At 45.9% G+C, this 18206-nt stretch overlaps 1 protein-coding gene across 2 annotated transcripts in view; it reads right to left on the reverse strand.

The window, feature by feature from the left end:
• Positions 1 to 18206, reverse strand: part of LOC138566960 (atypical kinase COQ8A, mitochondrial-like) — a 349117-nt gene that overhangs the window by 45157 nt on the left and 285754 nt on the right. For both annotated transcript variants that reach the window (XM_069644743.1, XM_069644744.1), the window contains 3 exons: positions 7618 to 7699; positions 5519 to 5612; positions 5020 to 5161 (listed from right to left, as the gene is read on the reverse strand). In XM_069644743.1, the coding sequence (XP_069500844.1) occupies positions 5020 to 5161; positions 5519 to 5612; positions 7618 to 7699 (318 nt within the window). The remainder of the gene's footprint in view (positions 1 to 5019; positions 5162 to 5518; positions 5613 to 7617; positions 7700 to 18206) is intronic.

The following is an 18206-nucleotide window of genomic DNA, read 5'->3' on the forward strand; positions in this document are numbered from 1 at the left end:
GACTATGAAGGTGGGTGGCAGTGTGGGGGTGGGCTTGGCCTGAGGGGTAGGGAGAGAGAGAAGGGAGGAGAGGAGAAAGTGGTCACTCCAGAAGAAAGGAGTGGTTAGAGATTTAGTGAGGGGCAAGTCGGAGGAGATTAGAGCATCAAGAGTGTGCCCTGCAGAGCGATTCGGACTAGAAGGAAGAACAGAGAGAGAAAGGGAGTCGCAGAGGTCGTGGAAGAGTCCTGTGGAGGTACAAGAAGCATCCAGTGGATGTTAAAGTCACCAAGGAGGAGGAGTTGAGTGGTTGATGCCAGGAGAGCGGAAGTGAGGTCAGACCACTCTGAGAGGAAGTAGGTTATTGGACCATGTGGCCGGTAAATAGTGGCAACTGTGAGAGAGTGGTTAGGAGAGAGCGGGAGCCTACAGATCAGGTATTCAAAGGAAGAGTAGGCCTGCATAGGAATGATAGTGGCATGACTCCACTCCGAGGAGATCAAGGCTACACACCCCCAGAACGGTTGGATCTGGGCACGGAGAGAATCTTGTAGTGGTCAGAAAGGAGGGTGTCAAAGCTTGTGACAGAGCTGACCGAGAACCATGTCGGTGAGACCAAGGACATTGAGGTTCAAGTTCTTCACGGAGACGGCAGACATTCAAGGGGTGTTTGACAGCAGAGCGAGAGTTCAGAGTGGTGAAATGGATAAGGCTGCCATTCTTGAAAGGCTTCCGGGGAGGGGTATAAATCAGAGGTTCTCCCTGCAGAGGTGTAGAAGGAGCCAGAGGGAGGGCAGAGGAGGTGGGAAAAGAGGGCAAGGTAGCCGAGGCGGAGGAGGAAGGCACCAAAGAAGTGGCGGAGGGGAGAGGCAAGGGAGCTGAGGAAGGTAGATAAGGGCCAGCAGGAGAGGGTAGGACACTGATAAGGGAAGGGAAGCGTTGATCAAAGAGTAGGAGATTGGCTTGGGGTCCTTGGTTCAAGACACTGCCATTGAGGTAAACATTTAGAATGATCTTAGAGGAGAGGAAGGAGGCCAGGAGGGCCTCCCATCGGGTGCTACCATTATTGGGAGAGGAAGAAAAAGGAGAGAGCACAGAGATCATATGAGGAGTCCATAGGTTTGACGAGGGAACGACAGAGGATGTCAGGCTTTAGAATAGCTGATTAATGATAATATACAGTTTTCAATCGGCACACCCGATACTGGTAGCACCAAAGATCCTATGCAGGGAAAGTATATTATTTACTTTATATACTATATTATTTACTTTATATGACTACGAGCTTTAGACCCTAAAACCCTACTTCAGCAGAATGGAGTTTGTTTAAAGGGTATGCATTCTTGATCAATGCTGGACCATTTTGTATTTCAAAAAGACCTGCCAGGCAGTGGGTGCTTAGACCAGACCATTACTAAAGAGACCCTTTGATCTATAGCGGACAAGGTTGGGGGAAAGTGAAGAGGAGGGAAGAGGCCAGTGACCCAGAAAAGATGGATACTGCCATCTTGTGTATCATTTCCTTAGACCCCACATTACTTCCTGCAGAATTGGTGCTCTGGTATGATAGCAAAGGAGAGAAATAATTTTGTTTAAAAGGTTGGCTCCTGGCAAAAGGCTTAGAAATGCACTAATCCCCTGCCATGCTTTTGCTCCTCATTCCTAAAAATACTTTCTGGAACTAGATAGGATAGGAATCTAGATAGGATTGCAAATGTTAGCAAGTGCCACACTTAGATAGAATTATGAATATTAGCACCTGCCACATTTAGATAGAATTGTGAACATTATCCTGCGTCGCAACTAGATAGGACTGTGAATGTTAGCAAGTGCCACACAAATAGAATTGTGAAGGGTAGCAAGTACCACATTTAGATAGAATTGTGAACATTAGCATGTGCCGGACACAGACAGAATTGTGAATGATAGAAAGTACTACACTCAGATAGAATTTGTTGTGAACAGTAGCAGGCGTCACATCTAGACAGGATTGTGAATGTCGGTCAGCGCCACATCTAGATAGAATAGCGATTATCAGCCATTGCCACATCTACACTGCATTGGGAATATTACTGATGCCAGATTTAGATTGAATTATGAATGCTAGCTTGCTTCGCATATGGATAGGATTTTGAAGATGGGCCAATGCCACATTTTGATATAATTGCGAATATTGGCATGCGTCATATATAGACAGGATTGAGAATATTAAGCCGTGCCGGATCGAGATACAAATGCACAGATATTCACGCGCCACATCTTGAAAGAACGTGGAAATTTAGCACATCACTTCTAGATAGCGAGGCCAATAACCAACCCACTAACAATTTCACCCCCCTGCATACACCTCTCAAACTCTAACCAAACACAACTGTCAGGCAGAATTGCATGCAGTACCCTTTGGGACCACCACAGACAATTAGGACTACAGGTGTAAGTAAAACCAACCTTTGACATAAGTCTGTACTTACCAGTTTTTGGTAGCGAGCTGAGCAGCCAGGCTTATCTCAAGAGGGAATGTGAGCAGTAAACTATGTTACACAGAGGTCTTACAATCACAGTGCTTCAAGTAGACACTTACACTCAAGGTTTCTTGGTAAAACACTTATTCATTTATTACATAGTCATTTAGAAAACATTAACTAGAAGGAGGCAACTTAAGATCATACACAAATACACTTCAGTATCAAACCAATAAGATTGAGTAAATTAGGCTCCCCTGAAATAGGAGCAAAATGACATTTCAGTCACTTTAAATATGAGTACAAAAGGCACAAGTTAATAAAAATAGATCACAAATACTTTCTTAGGCAGTGCAAATCGTTTTAGTTCACTAGAGGACTCGATACAGTTCAAAAGGCCTAGGCCAAAGTCAATGGGCTAGTGTCTTGGATAGTAAAGAGCATTTCCTGTAGTAAACATTAAAGTCTTTGCCAAAGTTCTCAGAAGTAGTTTGTAGGAAAAAGAATCATATGTTGGGTCACAAGCTGATTAGGCCTGCAAGTTGGGAAAGTTTCACAAACTTTCACCGCGAAAGGTAAGTTCTCTCAATCGGGTTGGCACAGTACCTTAATATAAAGAAAAGATGCAGCTGAAGACGTTAGTTCCTGGCAGTTCCTGCAGATCTCGCTGTTCCTGAGCCTCAGTCGTGGGAACAAGAGGGAGGACGTCGGGGGACTCCTGCACTGCACGGGGACTGGTCAAACAAGCTGGCAAAATGGAAGATCTTCAGTTTAAGTAGCTGTAGTAAAGCACACAAGCTGGTGTTCATCTCCCCTAGTTAAACTTAGCCAGCTCCGAGAATGGTATCCAGGTGGCTTACGAGTTGATTGGTCCCACCAACTCAAAGGAAGAAGTCGTCCTTGAAGGGGCTTCTCTGTTGAGATGAACTTGGGAATTCGGACCTGCAGCAGGGCTTCACCAGGCAAACCAACGGTCCAGGAGTTGCAGCAGTCGTCCTCTTCCAGCTCGTCTTCAGTTCTTTCGTTCCAGTGGTCGACTCCGCCTTCCAAGCCAAGAGACTCGCCTTTTAAACAGTTTTCTCCCTTTCATTCCAGCCTAGCTGCCACTCACCAAGCAGTGTGGCTGTCCTTGCCGGAGAGTCAGCCAGCCAATCACGCCAGAGTGCATTTGGGTCTCCTAGGAGACTAAGCACAGGGAGTTTCGGGCACCTCCATCACTTCCTGCCCAACCAAAACACTCAGACACCAGAGGCGGTCTTCAGTCCTAAAGCCTGCCAAAGACATAGAAACAAAGGGACCAAACCTAGTTTGGAGCGCAGAGACAAACACTAGAAGAACCTTTCCAAAAAGAAACAGCAAAAAAAGAAGGCCGGGACGTGTTTAAACAAAGGGGCTTAAGGTGCCATCTTGAAAAACATGCCTCTCGCAATTCTTAGCTACCAGTGTTCGCGTTCGGGAAAAATCATGGTAGTTCTTTGTAAAACCACTGCCACCAGCCATTTTGATAGGAAAGGGTAGCATTTGACTGCTACATGAGTTTCTAGACACAGGGGATACTAGGTAACTCCTCCAGCCCTCTATTGTAAGATAGGGTATCCGGGGTCTAGGAATTTAAAAAGACTAGTAAAGTCAATTTAACTTTACATTCTCTGGGATACAGCAGTTTATCCCAGAGAAGGTATTTAAACCTTTTGGAAGTCTGGAAAGAGATCTCTGTGTCACTGCACTGAGGGTGCTGTGTAACACACATGAAAAGATGATGGCTATGGAGTTATCTTAAAACTCCATAATCAAAGAACACAAGAGTAAAATACACATCAAAATACATGAAAGAGTGGGAAAAAAGGCTCACACTCTTTCCAGGTAAAAAAATCAAGTCCTCAAAATCCAGCAAAGTTGCTCGGGGTCTCTAAGGTGAAGGGAATTAGCACATTTATGAGAATTCTCCCTAACAACAACCACAAACCTAATGCACAACAAACCGCACAAAGTTCACTACACCACAACAACAAAACAAACCACACAACAGCACATGACGGCTACCAACTGGAAAGCACCCCAATCTCAGCGAACAGTGTTAACCGAACTGAAGCTGCCAACAGCACATCACTGCTCTCTTGCATGTATCCCGCGCATTCCCACTAACCCTCCCTCCCACTTTCCTTTTCAGATCCGCCAGAGTGCCAGGGGACCACTCCGGTGGCGATAGTGTGCAGTACAAATATCCATTAACATTTAACTATTGATCTAAGTTAGCCCTGCCAGTGCTACACCGTTTTTCCTTATCCAGCATGGGTGGGTACACAATAGAAGCTTACATTTTCTGTTTCTGCCATGGGTTCTGACAGGCTTCTGAATCCCACAAGTTCATGGTGGGATTTGAGATCCCCGAGTGACCTGTGAAAATGTGATGGTCACTCAGATTGTATAGCGGTTGACCATCGAACATTTGCAAATCACGTTCTAAGATACAAAATAATCGATTTGTGGCATGACACCTGTTATAGACTCAGCAGCTTTTATTACCCACCATCTTGTGATTTGAAAGAGAAAGAATACGTGTCATTAATGAGCTCACCATGTTTCTGGTTTTCTGGTCCAGTCCATCGGCCTTGTCCAGTGGAAAGCCAGGAACAAGTTCAGTGGTGAGTACTCTCTTGTTGCTTAGTGAGTCGATCACTGATGGCACATAGAAGAACGGGTCATCTTTTACCAAGCGCCTGCAGTGCAAGAAAAGGATTGCGCATGTGACATGAGCGGAATGGTGTGCATAGAAGGCTGTGAAGGGGATGACCACACATCTCTGAATAATGAGTCAGACATGATAGGACTGCTGCTGAAGGTTTGTCTTGTGATTTAAAGCACAGACTGTAGGCCATAGACAAAGTTGTGAGGGAGCAAAGGCAAGAATCATTGGAGTTGCAGTAAGTGGAGCCAGAACAGTGCCTGCAGTGTGAATGGGGGATTCATGAAGCACCACCACAAGCCAAATAAACAAAGTGAAGGGGCTGAATCGAGGTGATGGCACTGCATGTGTAGGGCGGAGAGCAGGAAAAAGTGTGGTCATCCATACTTACTGGAATTTCCTGGTGCATTCTGCCTCCCGGTGATAATCGCACTCCAGTGCTAGCTCACGGCTCAACACTTCGATAGCATGCTCGGGAAAGAGCCCTGTCCAGCAAATAAATAAAATTGATGAAGCCAAACTGAAGATAGTTCAGAACAATCACTCCTCATGCATTCAAAGAAACACTAGAGGTAGCCATATGCAAAGTTGCATGAGAATCAAATGAGAACATGAAATCTAACTAACCCCAAAAGACACGTATAACAGCAATATTACAAAGAGAAGTCACAGCTCCAATGACATAACACCCAGCTAGTTACAAAAAGACAAATCTAACCAATTGTCAAGTAGCGCACGATGAAACAGCTCCTTAAAAACTGTATTACATTATTTCAACAGTGACCAACTTCCTACCACCACAAAAACACCAATTGTCCTAAAAAAGAGAATTTAACAAGGTGCCCCCTCCCCAAAACACTGGAGCACACAATCCGCAATAGACACATGACTGAAACAATCCAAGTAGCCACTTGTTGACGCATGAGAACAAATCACTCCAAAAAAGATACACAAGGCAAGCAGTCCATACAAGACACTACTAGAAATCAGTACCGCCTCCTAAAAAATAATAATAATAATAGAAGCCCACATCTATTCAAGAAATACAGAAACCATGGACTCCTAAAATACAACAAGGAACAATCATTCCCCAAAATATATAAGAACCAACATAGCCCCAAGAGCAACTATCCATGCGGAAATCTAAAAAAATAAAAAGTTGCTGATGAAAAAACGGCCATTAAATACCAAGACACAAGAGAACCACTCAATAAAAAAAGACAGCTAATCAGCCCTCCAACCAACCACTAAGCCAAAAGGTGAGAGGTAATTAATGTTTAAGGGGCAAGAGAGCAAATTCCTCTGTAGCAACATGAAGACCAACTATGCCACAAAATACACAATACATATAATCACTGATAGACCAGAGAAAAATATAGTTCCACTAGAAACTCTGCAACCAATTCTTCCAGAAGGGATACGTGAACCAGCAACTTCTCAAGAGACACAAACTCACAAATTGTTTACTTTTGTTAAATTTAGTTTAAGTAACTGGATCCAGCCACTAGATATAATAATGCACATCCTATAGCCTCATAGCAGTATTATGCTGCAAAATTAACCATTCTCCAAGAGAGATGACAACTCTCCACCTGCATGACTAGCCAAAGAGAGAAAACCTCTCTGCGATAGAATCAAAAACCTTTCAAGAGATATAAAAGCTGCCGTTTGACCAGACAAATTATTCAACAAATTATTCAACAAATTCCCAGGAAATTAGAAAACCAAACAGTTCTAGGGAGCCAACTTGTACCCATTTAATTAAATAACTATTATTAAACCTCTCCAAGAGATGAGACATGCAACTGCATTCCAGTTAAGGCTCTGCACATTAGAACAAACCCATCTTTTCTACATTACATATTCTGTAGTCCACCTAACAGGACAGACATGCACCCATGCTATTACAACATATTCTCCTCCCTGCCTCTGCTTCGCCTCTGCTTCCCTTTGTCTGTGGCATGTATGCCCTCCTTCCCATCCTCAGATCTTTAGCCTAGTTCTTTTTCTTTTACAGACCAAGATCGGGATATCCTTGCCGGAGCCCAATACACCAAAACTCGGACAAGCCTAGGTACTCTTGAGACTACAAATGTGGTGATTTGGCACAGTATAAAAAACTGTTATATCCCCCAATGGCTATAAGTATCTACCACTCTGCAAGAGAAATGCGATTCCAAAAGATGTCAATTTTTGGTCTTAAAAAAAAAAAAAGAACATCATACTGGATGGAAAAGGAGGACATTTTTTAATTCCACTAAGAAAGGCAATACATAACATGCATGAACTTTGCCAACTAACGAGAAAAGGTTTGCACGGAGGCAGGAATGGTGCCCACCATCACAAGTCATATTAGTGTATCCCACAGTGGACAGCCGGGGAGGGAGTCAGAGCCTTGGCATTTGCCAGGATCCTGTGTTTTAGCAGAATCCACTACCTGTGAGGCAACACAGCACTGTTTCCATGACAATATCCAACAGTACCCCATACCTTCTGGCAGTGCATTGGTCATCTTCATGAGACTCATCAGGTTGCGCACGTCACTGTCAATGCTCTGGGCAATTCCTGGGTACTGCAAGAGAAGACCAAACATGTCTGAGGGAACTTAACTCAATCCCAAAGGCATCAGTGATGTCAGAGTGGTGGCAACCTGGGAGCATGCTCAATATACACACAGGCATCAGAACCACTTACAGGGCAGGGTGCAGGCTAGCTGCCATGTATAGTCAGATGGGCTATGATATTTAGGGAAAGAAATAGGATTGATTCACCCGATTGAATGACCAGCCGCTAAATAGCACAGACTTCCTCTGGAAAAAACCAGTGTGGCCAACCATGGGCTAGGTTGCATCTGAAAATGGAGTATTTGAGCAAAAACAGTCATACGAGAACGAGAATGGCTCAGTGAATTTATCAACTATTCGGAAGACCGCTTGCCTCTTTTTTACATTATGCCGAAAGTGCACAAACATATGGAGAACCCTCCGGGACGCCCCATAGTTTCGGGGTGTGGTTCATTACTTGAACCAATATCAAAATACATCGATTATTTTATTAAACCCCTAGCAATGGCAACCCCCATTTTTCTCCTTGACTCAAGATATGTAATTAATTTGGTGGAATTTAAAACATTTGATTCTAGTACACAAATACTGGTCACTCTTGATATTGAGGTGCTCTATACAAATATACCTCAAGACAGAGCTATCCTGAGTCTAAAAACAATGTTAAATAGACAACCGTTACCACATGCTGTCCCTACAGATTTTCTTTGCAGGGCGGCTGAGTTGGTTTTAAAGAATAGCTTCTTTAAATTCAAGGAGGAATTCTTCCTACAATGTAAGGGCACTGCAACGGGTTGTACTTTTGCTCCCAACCTGGCCATTATTTTCATGGCCCTACTCGAGGAAGAAAACATTCTAGGGGTCTTCAACCCCTTTTAACCTCTTAAGTGCCATTGAGGTTCCCCCCCAGTGCCAATGGTTTTTTTTTAAAATCGCGGTATTCACCGCCCAAACCCGCCAGCATTTCCCCCCTCATTAACCCCTTAAGTGCCACCGACGAGCCGGCTCGTCGGTGGCAACCTGGAGCGGTTTTTACCGACGAGCCGGCTCGTCGCTGGCATTTAAAGGGTTAGAGACCAAATCAAGATATACCGACGGTATATCGACGATATATTTATGATCTGGGAGGGAACTCAAACATCCCTAGTGTCATTTATAGAATGGCTTAATGGTATCGACCTAGATATTCATTTCACTTTTGAATATTCAGTCTCCAGAATTGCTTTATTAGATTTATCTATTTTTGTTGAAGAAGGGTGTCTACGTACAGAATTGCATAGAAAACCCACAGAAAGGAATACTACATTAAACTATCAAAGCAAGCATCCTGCCAGTTTACTTCGCAACTTGCTTTATGGCATGTTCCTACGGCTATGCCGCAATTGCACGGACATTGCCAATTTTGTAAAACATGCAGCAATTTTGGAAAAAAGACTTTTGGAATGCGGGTACCCTAAACAACTGATAAAACATTCGAAAAAGAGAGCTCGATACACCAACCGAGACCAGCTCCTATTACCTAAACGCGATACTGAAAAAAAGGAGGAGCTGGTGTGTGTTTCAACCTTTTGCCAAAACAATAATGCCATCAGAGGCATTATTTTAAAAAAATGGCGTATTCTTAATGCCTCGGGCATCAGTTTGCCTAAACCGTTGTTTGCTTTCAAAAAAAGCAAACATTTGAAACAGAAGATGACTCGCGCAAGTAGAATGCCATTAAAAATTCCCACTATTCGAGACACTCATTTAAATCCAGTGGTTGGCCATTATCCATGCTCTTCGTGTATTGCCTGCAAATTTTCAAAGAAAACCATTTATTTTAGTGTGCAAAAGAAAAATTGGGACCTTTGTACATTTACCACATGCAGGAGTAAAAATGTTATTTATGCCATCCGCTGCCCCTGCCAGCTGTTGTATATTGGAAAAACAACTCGAGAGGTGAGTACCCGTATTAATGAACACCGTTCAAAAATTGAAACATGGAACTTAAATGCGCCCATGGTAATTCATTTTGTAGAGATGGGACACAATGCAGAACAAATACAATGGTTCTGTATAGAAAAGCTGTATGCCCAAAATCAGACTCAAATGATAAAAAACTTGGATTATAAAGAATAACTTGGGATCTTTAATTTTAAAACATTAACACAAGGTTTAAACACTTTGGAGCCTTGGCACCAGAATAATTAACATCAGCATTTTGAGTTTTCTACTCCTTACCTGTCTCCACCACAAGGGATTTTGCACACCCGCATAGCCGTGCAAATGCATGCCCATTTGGGACTACAGTGAGTGTAGGTCTTTAATCAAATTTAATGTTGGATCCAACTAATTTCTCTGTGCATGGTAGGGCTCCATGGTAGGCAGCCAATTGAGCAGCTAATTGCCCATGTCTATCCACGCAGGATCTTCGAATACAGATGAGACCACACCAGTTGTGGCCTCACATTAGATATAAGCCACTGCCTCTCGTGCAGCTCGATATTAGATCGCGCCACAATCAACGGCAGCATGTGTATGAAATAATGTTACTCTGCCGTAGCTACAGATTATTCCTTAAAGGAGGAATTGTCAGCCAAATTATAGTAATTGTCAGCTTGAGTTTTATCACTTTTGCCATAATAATCCGTATCAAGCGTTACGAGTCTCTACTCACCTTTGGGTGTTTACTTGTGCACGACAAGGCGTCGTCATGACATCGCAAGGTCATGTGACACAAACGCCGATCGTATGATTAAAGGGGACGCTATATCAGCTCTAAGCGAAAGCAACATAATGCTGCTGCCCGCACGCGTTTGTCCGAGCCCACCTGTTCCGAGTCATTTAGTTGGTAGTTGCTATTCGAGCAACACCCTGCTTTTGGCAAAAAGGTAAGGAGAAACTTGCTCCGAGCACCTTCGCTGTGGTACTTAGATTGCGGGCATGGATTAAACCAGACAGGCGAGGATGATGTATTGCTGTTTCTTTAAATATCTTGTTTGAAATTACAATACTACACTGACATGGGTCGTTGGGCCTCGACCTAACGGGTATATAGAATATATTTTTATTATTATTTCTCGTTCCATGTAATGACTAGTGGAATTATCACGTATGTCATAGAAAGATTTATGCTTGCCTGGCTATTTAGTATAGTGATTGGCCTCTTTGTTTCCTAACTTAGGGACGTACGATTCCTGTGTGGCCCAGCGAGAGATGCTCGCAGCCAGCATTTTCATCCCTAGAGCTGTGTTACTAACTTGACACTTTGGGTAAGCTCATATGTTGGGATAATTCACAGTGCAGATGGGATTTAAATGGAATTATACTTAATTATGTTAATAATCCCACACGGTGCTATCCTACTGTGAACTCAGTACATCTTTGGTGCAGGAACCAGTTCCTGGACACTGCCGATTCAAACAAACAGATTATTCTTGTAAACTTGTGCCAGTATAGCAAGCTTAAATACACAGGAAGGTTTATATGCAGATTGCTGTTCTTGAATATTCTACAACCATGTGGCATTTGTTTTTTGACCAGAGCTTGTCATCATGCAGCCTGAAAAAGTTAAACTTTTCTTCGCCTTGTGCTCACTATCCCAAAATTGAGAGGCTTTGATGTCTGTTACATTTAAAACAGAACATACCCATATACTGTAGTTTAGGACATCAATTTAAGTGGGTAGCACTTTTCCTGTCAGACGCCTACGGTTCGCTTCAGAGATGTGTACTCTGGGTGACAGCAGGTTACTGTTTTGTTTATACATTGATTCCTAATGTTGTATTTACTGTGCATCTGGTTTTAATACATTACACCATGTTTTCATCAAAGGAGAGGGGACTTATGAGTTCATGTCTCCCCTTCTCTCTTTTAGAATGTAATTTTGATCTCCTGAAGAAGACGTCACTATAATAAAGTATACACGTCGAAACCGGTAGAGAGAAACTTGTGATGAGGTCGTGGTTGAAGACTCTTGGGACCCATCTCAAGTTCTTGGCCACTTTTATTATCTGTTGTGGCTATGTATATTGATTTCACATTCTTTCTATAAACAATCCATTTGATGAATTAAATGTCATGATTTTTATAGATTCTACATTTTATACTCGTTGTTTGGGATGAGTGAATTGATGATTGACGGATGCTTGTGGATGAATGGGTGCACGCTTGAATAGTATGAATTTTATTTTATAGATGTGTTCTCAAAAGGTTTTTCCTGCTATGTAAATTTTCGCAGTAAGTGCAGATTAAATCATGAATTAAGTCATATTAAAAATGTATCCGGTCTAATAAACTCCTTTGATACCCATCTTCAAATTGTACCCTTTGGATATTTTTGCCGCAATTAACAGTTATATTAATACCCTAATCCAGAGCGTGGGGTTCTCTGTGTCTTTCAGAAAACATACCAGTGAGCCCACATGACAACCTCCATATTGGTTCCGACTGGATTAAACCAGTGCAGGTCCTTGGGCACTCACTTCAGGTGGGGGTCTAGGCTGAGTGGCAGTCCTAATGACCAACCAGTGTGGTTGGTCATCAGAACCCTCTAGTGATTAATGGGCTGGCATTTGGCCAGACCCTTTTTGTAGTGCTACTTAAGGCCCTGCCTCGTCATTCTCTCTCCTGCTCTACATATCTGAAGCATCAGGTCTGCTGACTGTCTGGCAGGGATTTTCCCCCAATTCCCGCTGTTTTTACGATTTCTCACTCATCCATTTGGCTCAGTGCAGTTATTTGGGCATATCCGGTTTGGGTTGTCTACTCCTGGGAGTCCAATCCAAGCTTGCTGAATTATCTTGCCATCTCCTCTTTTGCACCGAGTCAAGCCTTCTGTAAGGCAGAATCCTATGTAGTGCCCTTAGGGACCACTGCACAGAATTAAGACTACAAGTGGTAATACAAGTTCACCTTTGGTACAAGCCTGTTCTACGCAGTTAAAGTCGTAGCAGTAGCAGAGCAGCCAGACTTATCTCAAGAGCAAACGAGCAGTAGTAGAGATTACACAAATGACTACAATTACTGTGACTCTACACTGACTCAAGGTTTCTGGTTAAAAAAAAATATAAGTACATTTATTTTTAAACCATCTGTTCACAAAACACTTCACTTCTATTAAAATTAAACCACACTACACTACACAACCAATTCCCCTGGTGCAGAACAATTCAAAGGTAAATACCTGAGGATTGGACAGACCGGTGTTGTAAACCAAAGACTTTACCGGGAGTACATATGCGATCACTTTTTGACAGTAATGACAGTTCGGTCTTAAAGTTAAGTGTACCCGCGGGAAGAAATGTTACCGAGTCCAAACACACTTAGCACATGAATCAACACAAGAGAGTTGGGGATAAAAATCAAAGGCAATACTTTTGTCAAGGCAGTTAGAATCAGAGGACACCTTCTAACCAGTGGATAAAAGTCAATAGGCCTGCACCAGTGTCAAGTAAAACAGGGTTCCTGTTGCCAAGGATCACACGGTTTAAAACAGTTCACGATTCGAGATTGCCAGGAGTACTTGGATATTGTCAGAAAGGGAGGCAAAAGTTATAAGAGGGAAGGAAGAAAAGGACAAGTCTTTGGGGAAGAAGAAGGGTTCACCCCAATTCCTCGATGTCAGACACAGTACCTTCGGAGAAGAAAACTGGTGCCATGGCAGTTGTTCCTGTTAATTCCTGCAGACTCACGGTTAATGGAGCTTCAGTCATGGAGACAAGGACGACATCTGGAGTGATCTGCACTACCCAGAGATGAAGCCAGCAGCAGCGAAGCAACGGTGAATAAAAGGTGCGCTCCTTTAAAACAGGAGAGGCTCTTCAGATGGCTATCCGGACCACTACAGCTATGTGCAGCGATTTCGACCACGAAGAGGGTCCTCTGGCTGTGGAAGGTGAGCTGGATGATCCCACCAGGCTCAAGGGAAGAAGACTCCAGACTGGATCCTCTCTTGTCGTTTAAGGGTAGATAGCTCAGGAGTGCAGCAGGGCTTCACCGGGACTCGGGAGTTGCAGCAGCCGTCTTCTTCTCTGCTTCTCTTTGGTTCCTTGCAGTTCCAGTGGCGACTCTGACTTCCAGCGCAAGAGTCCTGCCTTTTATGCCAAAATCCCCCATTCACACAGCCTGGCTGTCAATCGTTCAGCAGGGGGGTTGTCCGGCCCGGACCACCACCTCAGCCAATCGACACAAAGTGTGACTTGGGTCTCCAAGGAGACACTTTGCAGGGGGTGACTAAACCCCTCCCTCACATTCAGCCCACCTAGACACCCAGACCCCAAAGGAGAGCTTCTGGACAGAAGTCCGCCAATGATCGGCGAACAAAAACAGGCAAACCTGGTTTGGCGCAAAAAAAAAAACACAAGAAGGACTTTAACAAAAAGAAATGGTGACTAAACCCGACCGAAGCAAAAATAAAAAGTATTTGGTCAAGAGGGTTTAAGTTCGAGGCTAATATAATAGCCTAAAACAGGGGGCGTGGCTTGGAGCCGATGGCGAGCGGTAGCTGATCTGCCGAGCTCCGGCCGAGACGCCGTTTCCTGATCCTTTTTCTCCGGCTCATGTGCGGCCCCAGCCCTTACAGAGGAATGCGCGGTTGGGGGAAGCGGTTCTGCATCTGAATAACCATTGGGCCCGCCGAATTGGACCCCCCAGATGCAGCTGTGGCCCTAAAGCGGCTCTCCCCCCCTGCCGCTCTGATCGGATCCAAGATGGCACCTCGCATCGCATAGCGGAGCCTATGAGGGGTATCCCTCCCCCAACGGATTTCCAGGTCGGGTGGGGAGAAGCGGAAGCACGAGAAAGGAAAACGACTTCCCTGGGTGCCGCCCGTCTGACAGAGGACTGGCCTGGCTCGGGTCACTCTACCGATCCAGCCCCACAAGATACCCCTCCCGCCTACCATTACTCTTCTGATACCCGACTCTGTGGGTCGCACAACCAGACACAGGGGCAAAACACAGCTTACGGCCCGAAATTTCGGCTAAGAAGAGGGCCTCACTAGCAACCCTGCAAGCGATCTATCCTTTGAGGCCTACGGCATCCGCAATCATCACCTCAAGATGGCCGCCAAGAATAAGACCAGAGCCGCCACCATGGACTCCTTTGTTTCCACCAAGCTGAAGACCCCCACTCAAGCCGGGGCCGGCTCCTCTGAAGTCGCCCGGACGGGCGAAGGGGTGGCCGCCGATAATCACTCTCAGATACTTGATGCCATAGCCTCCCTAAAAACGCATATAGACTCTAAGATCGACGAATTCAAAATTGATATCCAATTGATCCGCCAAGACGCTCGCAATTTAGCGGAGAGGGTCACGACCGTCGAACAGTCGACGGAGGAAACATCCACGACCACTACAGCCATGAAGTCAGAAGTTGCCCTCCTGAAGAGGAAAGTTGCCTTCCTGGAGGAAAGGGCGGAGGAGGCCGAAGGTCGGGCCAGACGGAGCAACATCAGGATCCTGGGCGTCCCAGAGGGGAACGAGGGGGCAAATACCACATCCTTCGTCGAAACCCTTCTGCTGCAAGAAATAGGGGCCGGCAAACTGACCCAGGGATTCTCGGTCGAGAGGGCCCACAGATCCCTCCAGAGGCGCCCTCCCCCTGGATCGCACCCCAGACCTATAATCGCTAAGATACTGAATTTTCAGGACAGAGAAACTATCTTACAGCGATCCAGGGAGGGGGGACCCATCGAAAGAGGGGACTCAAAAATTTCCATCTATCCGGACTACACGCAGAAGGTTCAGAGAGAGCGGAATTAATTTGTCCCGATAAAAGCTAGGCTCCGACAACTGAACCTAAATTATAGATTGTTATATCCGTCACGCCTCAGGGTCGTCCACAAAGAGAAAGTGGTATTCCTCGATAATCCAGAGGCAGCCAACATGTGGCTAGAGGATAATAACCTGGCGGATGGCAAGGACAACTCACGGAAAGAGGCCTAACTCCCCCTGATCCCACAAGAGACCCCCGAGTAACAGTAAGAACTATCGTACATGACGCTGGAACACAGAAGGTAATCCAACTTCAGTTTTTTACTTGGAAACGGCCTCGCTCGGCTCCGCCGCCAGGCCCTCGCCCCACCCCCAGCGTAGAATTCACCTGGTCTGGGCGCCTGCCTGACCTAGCTCGCGCCCGACTCCCGGATGGGCTCCAACGGCTCGAGAGCGCCTGAGCACCGCAACAACGTTGTAGTCGCTGGGCGCACCAGTTTGAGTTTTGTTATTAGTTTTATCAGTTACACAGTCTTCATGCTTCTTTTGCCAGCAAAGACCGAGATGGGTCCAGGACGCGACCCCGACGACCGGAATTCAGTGATATTTCCCCCGCAGCCCACCTACGGAGGACTAAAACAGAGCCGGACACCGGAGACCGAGTCCCGCATCAAATCCGAAACTCAGACCCGATGGCGGCACAGTTCACTGTGATGACATGGAATGTGAGGGGTATGGGCTCATACCTCAGACGCAATCGTATACAATCTTATCTCAGAAGGAAGAAAGTCTCAATTGCACTCCTTCAAGAGACTCACCTCACGACGGAGGCCATGTCCAAGATTGCAGACCGATGGGCTGGGACTGTGAGAGGGTCCCCATACTCCAAATACGCTAGAGGGGTGCTAATATGGATAAGCCCGGTTGTGCCCTTCCAGATGGAGGGGAGTGAACAAGATAAGGAAGGGAGATACGTAGCGATTTGGGGCACAATGGAACAGACCCCAGTCTGCTTGGTCAACTCCTACTTCCCACATCACGGAACACCGGCGTACTTCGCCACAATGATTACAAAGCTGATTCGGCACCGGGACCGCACTTTCATATGGGGAGGGGACTTCAATTGTGTTGCTGACGCAAGCACGGACAGATCGCTGCCCCCCCCACACCCGAGCAACCTTGCATCCCGTGCCCTGAGGGAAACTCTGGAGCAGCTCAATCTAGTCGACATCTGGAGGGAACACCATCCGGCCGATAGGATTTACTCCCACTACTCAGCCCCACACGGAGTCCATACAATAATTGACTACCTGTTTATCAACAAGGAGCTCGCCCCATGTGCTGCATCTACAGAGTATCTGGGCCGAACGATCTCCGATCACTCCCCACTGACCATGCTATGGCAATTGAGGGGCCCCAGACCCCCGATCCCCATGTGGAGGATGCCGACTGCAGCACTTGAAGATCCCGAGTTCAGGGAAGACCTTGCCGAAAAATTGGAAGATTACCTGGAAATCAACATGGGGTCGGTATCCTCCTGGGGCACATTGTGGGAGGCTATGAAGGTGGTGACCAGAGGGGAAATTATATCGAGAGCCGGCGGTACTCGCAGGCAGTTGCAGAGAACGCTCGAGGCACAGGAGGCTGAGATCTCCCGACTAGAGTCCGCTCACGACAACTCCACAGAGGCCGAGAATAAATTAAAGGAAGCCCGTGCAGAATGCCAACAAGCATGGGAAAGACTGGAGAAATTCGATTTCACCACGCATACCACCCGATCCCACAAAGAATCGGACAAACCAGGGAGACTACTGGCCTGGCTCTGCAAGCGGGAACACCCCAAACACCTCCCAGTGGAGATACGGGACGCCGATGGGACATCCCACACGACCCAGTTGGGGATCAATGAAGCCTTTGCCAAATTTTACACCGATCTGTATGCCCACAAGACGCAAATTCCTACTGAAGACATTATAGACACACTTGAGGAGATAGAACTTCCCAGCATCTCACTCGAGCAGAGAGAGGAACTGGAGATGGAGATCACTCTGGAGGACGTACAAGTGGCGATCAGGTCCCTCTCTAACAAAAAAGCCCCTGGCAGCGACGGCCTCCCACCTGAGTTTTACAAGACGTATGAGCCCATCCTTACCCCAGTTCTCCACGAGGTCTACCAGGAGGCATACACGAACGGGATTCTCCCCAACACCATGAAAGAAACCATAATCGTCCCTATGCTCAAGCCACACAAATCGCCCACCGACTGTGAGTCCTATCGCCCTCTGGCCATGCTAAACTACGATGCCAAGATCCTCACATCCATATTAGCTCGCAAGCTGGCCAGAGTTGTGGGATCCATCGTCCATGAAGACCAGAACGGATTTGTACCTGGGCGCAACACCACTGCTAACCTCAGGAGGCTACAGCATGTAATGGCTGAAACACACGAGAGGGACGAGGACCTGGCGGTGTTGTCGCTCGATGCTATCAAGGCCTTCGACTCCATATACTGGGAATGGATCAGGGAGGTCCTGAGAAGATTTGGCTTCGGAGGGGGCTTCATCAGGTGGATCGAGGTCCTCTATAATTCCCCAATGGCGAGAGTGAAAACGGGAAGAATGGTATCAGCAGCCTGGGAAATACAAAGGGGAACGAGACAGGGGTGTCCGCTATCGCCCATGCTGTACATACTGGGCCTGGAGCCGATTGCACTATACTTCAGGCAGCAGTTTTTCGACGCTGGTATCAAGGTGGGCACTGTACACCACATAATATCTCTATACGCAGACGACGTCCTCCTTTACCTAAGCACTCCCGAAGT

The sequence above is a fragment of the Ambystoma mexicanum genome, chromosome 2p (genome assembly GCF_040938575.1).
Source record: "Ambystoma mexicanum isolate Mex_15411 chromosome 2p, UKY_AmexF1_1, whole genome shotgun sequence".
In the NCBI taxonomy this organism is placed as follows: domain Eukaryota; kingdom Metazoa; phylum Chordata; class Amphibia; order Caudata; family Ambystomatidae; genus Ambystoma; species Ambystoma mexicanum.